The 10,523-nt window shown below is 34.3% G+C and overlaps 1 protein-coding gene across 3 annotated transcripts; it reads right to left on the minus strand.

The window, feature by feature from the left end:
* Positions 1-2,326: 2,326 nt before the first annotated feature.
* LOC141663867 (E3 ubiquitin ligase PQT3-like) lies at positions 2,327-9,029 on the minus strand. Of its 3 annotated transcripts, none has more exons than XM_074469715.1 (15): positions 8,220-9,029; positions 7,506-7,626; positions 7,213-7,294; positions 6,961-7,118; positions 6,779-6,855; positions 6,302-6,370; positions 5,996-6,152; positions 5,743-5,891; positions 5,320-5,484; positions 4,934-5,245; positions 4,645-4,686; positions 4,253-4,499; positions 3,937-4,062; positions 3,663-3,741; positions 2,327-3,151 (listed from the first exon to the last, which is right to left on the minus strand). In XM_074469715.1, the coding sequence occupies exons 1-15, from the start codon at positions 8,383-8,385 to the stop codon at positions 2,480-2,482; spliced, it is 2,622 nt and encodes an 873-aa protein (XP_074325816.1). In that variant the 5' UTR covers positions 8,386-9,029; the 3' UTR covers positions 2,327-2,479. The 3 variants fall into 3 exon arrangements, with proteins under 3 accessions (XP_074325816.1, XP_074325817.1, XP_074325815.1); XM_074469716.1 differs by having other exon boundaries at positions 3,663-3,738; positions 4,253-4,502; XM_074469714.1 differs by having other exon boundaries at positions 4,253-4,502.
* Between the last annotated feature and the right edge of the window lie 1,494 nt (positions 9,030-10,523).

Consider the following 10,523-nt stretch of genomic DNA (forward strand, 5'->3'; position numbering starts at 1 on the left):
GGTCTTTTTAATCAGTCATTATAAATACATAATGATAGGTTAAAGAGGCTTTATACGTTTTTGAGAAAACCCTAGCAGCAAAGAGAGGCAGAGACAATTCGGATCGTCAAGAAGGAGGCTAGTACATCCATTCCGTAGTCAAGTTCATTCATGAGACGTTCTTGGAGGTGCTCGTGTGGATACCATAGAAATGTTTCTCCGAGAGGTAGACACAAAGCGTGATAGTTAGGATCTCCGTTGAGTTCGTGAAAGTTAAGCTCTTGAAATGTATGATTCGTTATCTCCATAATCTGCCCATTATTAAACATGGATCCTGTTTTGGGTTTCAAAATTTTTGTTTTATTTACGTTTATCCGCTATGTTTTATGCCTCGGAACCCAACAATTTATTTGTCAGAAAGTTTTGATATGTTGTATTTTAAAATAAATTAAAATGTTTGTTTTGGTTTTTTGGATTTTGCTTTAAAAAAACAAAATCAAATTGAAGTATATACTTAGTATATAGTTAAAATTATACATTTTGGAAATCGGAACTAATCAGTTGAGTTACGAATTTACGAGTAATTGGTGATTTTTAAAATTCGATTAATTTATTGATAAATTATTTACAATTAATTAAATTCATCAAATATTTTTTAAAAATTATTGATAATTTTTAAAAAATGACCGAAATCTATATGATGTATATGGTACGTTTTTTGCGGTATAAAATTTTATTTTTTGTCAATTTTTTTGGATTTTAGTTTGATTGTTCTTCCCTGCCAAGAATGGTGAGTGGGAAATGAGGAAATGCTTTGATAAAAAGATAGGAATGGATATTTACTTTTGTTAATAGAATGTTTGTGATGGCAAACGGTTCGATCGAAACGGATTTTGATATTAAAAATGGGAATGGATATTTACTTTTGTTAATAAAATATTATATAGTGATGGCAAACGGTTCGATCGAAACGGGTTTTGCAAATATCAAATTTGAACCCGTTTTTGTTTCGTTAACCCGAACCCGAATCTGAATCCGATTAAAAATTACCTAAACCGAACCCATCGGATTTCGATCGGGTTCAGGTTTAACGGAAACCCGAAATATTGAAGAAAATGAAAGAGTTTAAAGCAACCCAAGACTACATATCTAAGTCAGCACCAAATTACCAAATTACATTTTTAGGGGTGTATTCATTTCAGATTTTAAAGGATTGTTAATAATTAATGGATTTTAAAAGATTTTCGTTGATTTTAATTATTCGTGGATTTTGATGGAGTTAATCCGAAATCTTGTAGAGTCTTGCAGATTTTGTGGAGTTTTTTAGAAATCCATCAAAATCTCATCTATTTTGAAGAAATTTCAAGATATTAAAAATGTACTGGTAAATCCATCAAAATCCACAATTTTTTTAAATAAAAGAAAATCTATGGATTTTTTAATACTATCAGATTTTGATGTATTTTTTAAAATCCAAATTGAATACCACCAAATTTTGATTGACTTTTTAAAATCTAAATTGAATACACTCAGATTTTAAAAGACTTTTTCCAATCCTTATTGAATACCTTCAGATTTTAAAGGATTATTTAAAAGTCAAATTGAATATCCCATATTTCTAAAATCCATAGAAAACCTTCAAAATCTAAATTAAATACACCCCTCTTAATATGACTAACCAGAAAGAACACCTAAAGCACAGGTAAAGTAAATGAAAACCTGTTTTTACAAACTTAAGTACTACACCAAAGCCACAGAAAGTACCGATACATTCACAAACCCATGGAAAGACAAGAGCTGAAGAGGAAAGGGAGACGGGACAGAGTCACACTCACAGAGAATCAATGAGTCAATGATATCAATAGTAATAAGTAACGTAATATTATTAGTGTGTATATATATATATAATATTTATATTTTTAAGGTTCGGATTCAGGTTATGGTTCGGATCGGTTTGAAAAGGATTTCGGATTTACGGGTCGGGTTCGAAACAGTAAGGCCTAAAACCAAACCCGACTCGAAAATATTTCGGGTTTAAAAATCAAACCCAAACCCAAACTCGAAAAAAAACGGGTTCAGTAAAACCCAAATCAGATCGGTACAAATTGTCATCCCTAATATCACAAGAATATACATTTACGAGCTACAAAATACATAAACTTCTGTATGCATATAACAGAAACAGGATAAACAAAGATGAACAAAGTACGCCATCTCCATCTCAAATAACAACTGTAATTCAGATGATACTGGCACAAACTTTACAGTAACTTCGGCACAATAATAACTTTTTCTGAAAGAACGTCACTATAAATATTGGAACATTAAATCCATCACAATTCACAGATAATAATTTGATAAAAAGTGCAAGCTGTAAATTTATTCCACAATTAAAAAAAGCATTACAGAATAAGTTATCCACTTCCAAATTCCCAGTACAAGATCATTTCAGACACTTTTTTTTTCCTCAAGCAGATATATGTGTTCTTAGACAGATGATCTACCTATGCTTGCTGCTATGACCCCTTTCTCTCTCCCTTGATCCTCTACTAGAATGTCTACCCTCCTCCACTACAGGCGCAGGTGATGCCTCGTATCTGGAAGGCCTCCTCTTAAAGTGCCTATCATCATCACTAGATTCATAATCATGCTCGTCTGCATAGTTGTAACTATTCTTTGACACAGCAGTTGCAGTTTTGCGATGATCCTCATGGTAGCCATTTGATGTCGCACGGTGACTGTGACTACTGTGATGACTCGACCCATTAACAGCAGAGGGAGGAGAACTACCAAGCTTTCTTTTCTTGGAGGCTGCTGATTCCCCTTCAGGGAAAGTTATGCGAGCAAAGACACTGGCTTTGTGTTTCCGGTCAGCTATTGTTTTGTCAGTAGATGATTTAGATGGCAGTGGTGGTAGGTCTACTGTCTCTGGTGGGACTGGCGATCTGGCGGCTGAGGCCTTTTCTGACTCTGAACGGTGGTGGTGCCGGCGTTCTTTTTCCCGGTGTTGATGAGGACGTTCTTCATAATAGTCATCCTCGTATTTCATCTTCCTCTTGGAAGATGTTCTCAAAGGTTCTGGATCATGGGTACTGTGTTCCGGTGACGGTCTTTCTGGTCGTTCTGATCGGGCACGGGGATGGTGGTGATCTTGAGGTGGTGGGTTGGACTTCTGAAGCAAGAAAAAAAAAAGATGACTTGTTAGATATTCTTGCTAATAACGTAGAGAAGGTTTCTGTAGAAATAAATTATTATCTCCAAGTATTAATATGTCTGTCAAATTTATCCACAAAATTAATGTGATACACAGACAGGGTGAAATTCAACATTCATACTAAGAAGTTAACTTCCAAAGCTTCAGGGTCTAATACTGCAGGATTCTAAAAGAAGAAAACTTCTACATCTTGTCTATGATGCAAACCTTTTTATTTACTAGAATCGGATTGAACTTTCCTTGCTTTTAAATTCATATTACTGCCTAAGCATTACAAGTTACACAACACACAACTATAATAAAGTCGTGAACATTCACATTGCATCCTTTTCTTGTCAACTTATGGTATCTCAAGCATGAAACAGAAACCTAATTTATTTAAAATTTATTGGTGTCGTTACACTAGCCTGCTCTTTTTTTACTAGAGAAGCAAAAAATATAAAAAAAACACAACTATGAAAGTTCATACAAATTTTGATTTTCCGGAGGGAACATCCCCATGCCTGATCATGTCCCTGCTGAAATCCCTATCTTTTGACACCTCCCTGCTGCAACGTAAAGATATCATGAAGGTATAAGAAACATTAAAAACACCGACTTCACCGATCAAAGTAAACAAAATTTAAATATCAGCAGGCAGAGCAACCCAAAAAATATGCAAGGGAGTATAATATCTATACCAGTACTCTACAGTGCATCACTGGCACCGGATATATAATATTTTACAGGAAAGAATTTAATACCTTCCTCCGCCTCTCTCAAGATCTCGTTTATGCTTTATAGTGGCTTTGCGAGCTTCAAATTCTTCTCTGCTCATGATTGGGGGGCCACCGCCACCATTAAAGCCCATCCCAAATTCAGCAGGGTCCCTGATACAAGTCAAATAAATAAATGATGTACAAGCCGCAACATAAACATTAAATAACTCCTAAAATCAGTAAAACAAGAAGTATAATCAACCCAAAAAACATGGAGCTTGGTACCCCTCATCCCCTTTTAACAAGAAGAGTAACAAGGGGAGAGGGTATTACCAGTATAGAAGATAATCATCATACATACCTCTGAGGTGGGAAAGGCATCATAAACCCTTGCGCTACAAATGGATCGTGAGGAAACGGACCCCCAAATGGCATAGGCCCTGGTCCAAGACCATAGCCCATAAAAGGCATTGGACCACCAAAAGGCGCCCCAAACCCATCAAATCCAGGTTGCATTCCATTCCAGTAAGGATTAAAACCAGAAGGTTCCATTGGCATCATGTAATTTTCAGCTGCGAAGTCTTGAGGGGGTCTCCATTGCATATCTGCTGCTATAAAGCAAAAAGAATTACCGGAAAGATATTAAAGGCCTCTTCTGATTTGAAGCATCATTATATAACTCCAAGCAAAAGTCTGCCAACCAGAACCACGTATCCGAATGTAGACTTAAAAAAAGATATAAAAACTACATACCTCCTACAGGCAATCGAGCTTTTTTCTTCTTCTTTTTTTTTCCTGGACCCAAAAAAATGCATCAAACTGAGTTACTTTCTTCAATCATTCACCAGTTCTTTTTTGCTTAATAATGGGTTCCATAATCAATCATGCAGGTTTAGTTTTTTAATTATGTGCTATAGGTTGCATCTTACAGCCATCAATAGGAATTCATATAGTTGACTCAATTAACTATGTTCCAGTTACAAATACATATAACATGCAAAACCAGTTCCATCCATGCATTATTTATATGCTATGTACTTACCTACTTCCCCAGATACTGGCTTCTGCTGCATTTCTTCGCCGGTTACTGGAGGACACATCTGTGGGCCTGGTTCCTTTGCACTCCGTGAATCGTGTGTAGCCTCTGAAAATTCTGCACCTTTTTCAACGGCTACCTTGTCCAAGTTGTTTTGTGTATTGTTGAAAACTTTCATCGGTTCTGTCATCTCCTTGATATTTGCATTGTCTTCATTTTTGGGTGCAACTACATCCCCCCTTGAAGCTGCAGACAACGTAGGAGATGGAACCTTGGGAGACGGAATTTTATGTCGTGGACTCCGAGAAGACTCCATATCTGTTAGAGGGAAGTTAAAAGGCAAAAAAGTATAGCTGAATCTTGGAATAACAACTTTATGATAAAACACAAACCTTGTGGTTGGAAAGCGCTGCCACCATTATCACCACTGTTATTATTAGCCTCTAAAATCCGAACGATGGTATCCCTCACTGTCTTATTAGGTAAAAGATCGTCGGCAAGTACATTTGTGGCACCACAAATACACATAGACTTGGATATGATATAATCTCTTATGCCTGAGAAGACATCCAATATTCAAAATTATTAAATCAGTACAAAAGGCTAACACATGTACGAATGCTACATAAAATAGAACATCTTCTAAAAGAATAAGTACTACAGAACTATACATGTGTTACACTGATTTTTAACCATAAAAGATATTTTACTCCAAAAATATACATGTGTTACACTTGTACAAATGGTTAACCATTCACAAATCTTAAATTCACAATTTACTCCAGAAATATAGCAACAGCAGTAAAATATCTTACACTTGTCACAATAACTATTGAAGCAGCACTTGCTAGTTAAAACTGCATCTTTCATAACTGCCCTGCACAGAGGGCAATAAAGTTCTTGAGGTAGGTCAGCAACAGAACGAGTAGACGGCATCCCTTCAATCTCCTTTTCGAAAGCAGCTCTATAATATAGATAAAATGACTGAAGTTCAATCCAAGACTTTTCTGCCATGACCCATGACTACAGGAACGAGACCACAAGGAGAACAAAAAAGTTGTAACTTACTCATTTGGTTTTAAAACAGCAACAGCACCACTAGGTAATGCATATGATCCATCCGGGGTAGCCATTAACATAGACTTGGGAATACCAGTTGGAGGTTTGGTCCTTTTAATATCAAAGTTCGGATCTCCATTTGTGGGACAATGCTGAATAAAATGTCCTAAATAAAAGATTTCGTTTAATTAGTACGAACACAACCGCACAACAAAATATTTACACGCCTACAATGAAGGAAACGGCAATCTGTTTTTACATGTGTAAAATGACAAAAAAGGAACTCTTTGGCAATGACTAGAGATGTGAACTTACCAGGCACCTTGCACCTATGGCAAATATAGCCTGGTGGGGGCGCTGTCCGTTCCAATCCTCCTCCTCGACCTGAGGTCAATGGAAGTAAATATTCAATCATTTCCCATGGATACAAAATATACTTGGACAAAATACATAGCAATTTCACAAGGACAGGATATTCAGTTGCATGTTTGCACAAAAAGTGTATTGTTTTTTCTAATCCAAATAAGTTTCTTCTAGCAAGCAAATTATAATGCAAGTGCATCTGTACAAAAGAAAATATGCCACTTCTAATACTGAGTTATAAAATGGGATTTCTTACTTTCTGCGCGAATATAAATATACATGCAACACATATTTAGTCTATTGACTTCTTAAATATTGGTCTTGCGTAGGCTTAAAGCAACTTAAACAAGACTAGAAAAGTGAGTGACTGATTCTTCATACAATATAAATTATCATATCAAATACTTAGAAAAGTATTCAGGAACATACCAAAACCACGCCCACCACTTCTTCCGCCCATACCACGACCAAAACCTCTACCACCGCCAAAAGTATCAGGATTTTGACTGCAATTCCATAAAAAAAGCACAGCTAAGAAGAATATAATTTCATGCACCCAAAAACCACCATTTACAAGGGTAAACTTATAAAAAGTAAGAATGGCATCTCACCACTGCCAATCCAAGGCAGGAGTGTCAATCAAAGCTCTAATCTTGCTGTCCTCGTCGGCTTTACTAGGCGGGGGAGCATTAGGAGCATCCTGAACTGGTGCAACTTCAGGCATTGTATACAGATCGTTTCCAAATTCATCCCATTCAAATTCTTCGGCCTACAAATGTAAAGAACATATAAGCTATATAGCCTTACCGGTAAAAATTAACTCAGAGTCCAGATTAATGGTATCAAAACAGATGCATGCTTACATATTTTGAAACAGAGGCATCCACTCCTGAAAAGCTACTTTTGGTTGCTTGAGCATCTTCCAACTTATTTTCAGCTACTGGTCTGAATTACACAACACGAATACGTGACATTACAAATGTGCTCCTCCAATGTGAAGGTCTAATGACATGAAAGTATAACCTATTGTTTGAAGCACCAAACTGGTTTACGTGCAAAGATTTACCACCACTTGTTCCAAATAACAGGTTAAAATATAAGAGCTTTAAAAGACATTAATAACTGGTTGGAAGTTATTATAGGTTAGAGGCAATACTTGTCTTGATCAACAGTGATTGGAGTGGTTATAATGGGCATACGAGCCCGCCCTCGCCCTGGTACTCGACGTATCAAAACAGATGTATTTTTGGGAATCAACATTCCTTCATCAAGGTACTCTGAAATTGTAAAACAGATAAATCAACTATAAAAGAGCTGCAGTGGGATTTATCGATGTGTAAACAGTATAATCTTGTGTGCCTCCTTTGGAAGCTTCGTAATGTCAATTGTCAAAACATATAATTCCTATTCCTACATGGGTTGTCTTTGTCACATACCCTAATATAGCACAACTTATTAACACAGTAAGCTACAATTTCTAACCCCTAATGTAGCCAAACTTAATTAATAAAATAGTTGTAACTCCTAATTGTTCTATAAAAGCATCTACAGCTTATAAAAATTAACCCATATCCGTGTGTGCTACTAACACCACTAGCACTTGTTATTTACTCTTATGCAAATTACAGCTTTAGAACTAATGATTACTCTCATGGCTCTTCCCATTGATCCACTAAAAAGAGTTTCTGCAACACCATCTTAAGTAATTCAAACATTTGATGACCAAACTTGAAGCAAATAGATCAGCCTAAAATCATAACATCATGTATATGAATGAATGAACAAACAAATAAATTTAAGATGGTGTCTACATTATCTACGGAAAACGTATATAATTAATCAACTAATATTCATAGAGAATCGAACCAACCTTCATTAGTTTGAGCATTGGTGACAACCAGGTCAAAATCAGTACCCTTGCCCAAATGCTTGTTTTCAAATATTTTTTCTTTCAAACTTGCAACTGTTATAAAATGGCCGTCTATAGATATAGAATCATAATCTTTAGCACTTTTAAACTTATAATAAACAGCCATGAATCTTTTATTTTTTTCACTAAAAAATCGCAAAAATAATAACAAACACAAAACCCTAAAGTTTCAATCAAAAGGCCCTCAGATAAATATTCTAGGCCTGATATTCAACTGATACCAAAAAAAACAAAAATATCACAATACAAAAAGATAAAGATCCTCTCTTTTTTATCTCTCTTCAATAGTAAAGATCAAACCAATCTTCGCAACATCGCAAGTCTTCTCCGCAGCTTCAAAATCGAAACTTTACACAACTCGTTCGTACAAACACCCAAAACGTCGCCGTTTAGCTTCAAAATCCAATCAGATCTGAAAAAATTGCATCGAAACCGATCCGCAAGCAATAAATCTGCGAAATCTTCGTTTATATCGGTGAGTAATTGATGTGCGAACGATTAATTGAAGTTCTTCGAAGCGCAACGATCTCTTCGACACGATCTCCACCGTTTGCTCGAATCTCGAACGCGAATTGATCTTCTTTATGATTTGAATTCATCTCTTCTCATCGTATTGCATCGATTGACGCGATTAATTGATGAACGATTTGATTTTCGATTGAGATTTTGATGATTTGATGAGAAGCTAGGGTTTGTATTGTTGTTCTCGATAAAAGAAAATAAAAGCTAGGTTAGAACTTAGAACTTATAAAGAATGCGTACGCCACTTTGTAAATATATATGCACGCAGGAAGTACGGCCGGAAAAAAATCGAAAAATTTCGAAAAATTTGTATTCGAATTGATAGGATATTTTTGTATTCGAAATAAAACGGATATTATTCGTATTCGAATGTGACGATTGTGAATACAGATATAGATATATTCATATCCGATAATATCTGAATTTGTATATATATAAATAAATTAAAATTTATTATATTAAATTTAGGGGGCGTTTGGTTGGTATCAGGGAAACGGAATGGAATACAGAAAGGGAAAGAAGAAGAAAGCAAATGAATGATCCTGAATTGTTTTACTTGTTTAGTTCAGATCCGGTAACGTGAAAATTAGTTGATTATATTGATATTTGATATTTCTAATATCATTTAATGTAAAAAGAGTCGCTTCAACCAAGTTATTTTATTTCACCTGTTCCAGCGGGAACGCGTAGCGCAAACGAACGTGACCTGCGAAATCAGAAATGGGGTAACCCTCAACCGGGGTACACCAGGACACGAATAAAAGAGTGTAATCGTAGTGTATTTTGTATTTATAACAATATAATTTATTTATATTAAAATAAATTAATGTAATTATTTATAAAATCTTTATTTTTTTAAAAAAAATAATATATAATTTATATATCAAAATTGTATTAAATTTATAAAAACTAAATAAAAATTTATTATTTATTTTTAAAAAATAATTTACGTATTAATCTATTTGTTGGGTTGCAGAATTTAAATTATAATTAAAATGAAAAAAGAAAGTGGAAAGGAAAAGCAAAAATGTATGGGAGGTGGGTAATGCAAAGATGGGGTATACCTAAAATTAAAAAGAGGGAAATGGAATGACATTTTTTTCTAAACAAACATCAACAAAGGAAATGAGTCTAATTGATTCTTTTTTTGTTAATTACCCTAAACCAAATGTCCTAGTGTGTGTACGTGTGTGTATATATTATGTTTATACAAATTTTATAAATATATATTAAAAAATCACTTGAGTTCAACAATTTAAAGATAACAATTATATTGAAAAGATAAATAAAATTATTTTTTTGAAAAATTAAAATATGATTAAATCAATTTAACTCTTGTTTTAATTTTTAAAAATGGGTTCTTATTTTTTATAATTTTTTTTAATTTTGTTAATTTTTAATATAAATATAAAAAGTCTGATTAAAAATCGAATCCGGATATTATTCAAATCCGGATAGTATCCATCAGATCCGGATAGCAGGACCGACTAAATATATTTTTTCAGGGGGCCGACCAAATAGCATTTATTCTAAAAATCACTGATTTTACCATTAATAGGCCGATTAATCATTTTAATATGTTCTGCTGTTTTTATTTTAAGTTTTGATTAATCGCTATTTTTTCCTTAAATTAATATATTTAGTTTAATAAATTAATTATTTTTATATTTTATTAAACACATCCAAAATTAATCAGTAAAGTTAATCACCGATTATCCGATT

Source organism: Apium graveolens, chromosome 6 (assembly GCF_009905375.1).
Source record: "Apium graveolens cultivar Ventura chromosome 6, ASM990537v1, whole genome shotgun sequence".
NCBI lineage: Eukaryota > Viridiplantae > Streptophyta > Magnoliopsida > Apiales > Apiaceae > Apium > Apium graveolens.

What these genes read in the sequence shown, in the direction of transcription:
- LOC141663867 (XM_074469714.1), bottom strand. Translation starts at nt 8,385, where the DNA reads ATGGCTGTTTATTATAAGTTTAAAAGTGCTAAAGATTATGATTCTATA. An exon ending in CAGCGCTTTCCAACCACAAG is followed by an intron (nt 5,246 to 5,319) that starts GTTTGTGTTTTA and finishes TCCCTCTAACAG; the next exon opens with ATATGGAGTCTTCTCGGAGT. An exon ending in CCTCCGGAAAATCAAAATTT is followed by an intron (nt 3,152 to 3,662) that starts GTATGAACTTTC and finishes TTCTTGCTTCAG; the next exon opens with AAGTCCAACCCACCACCTCA.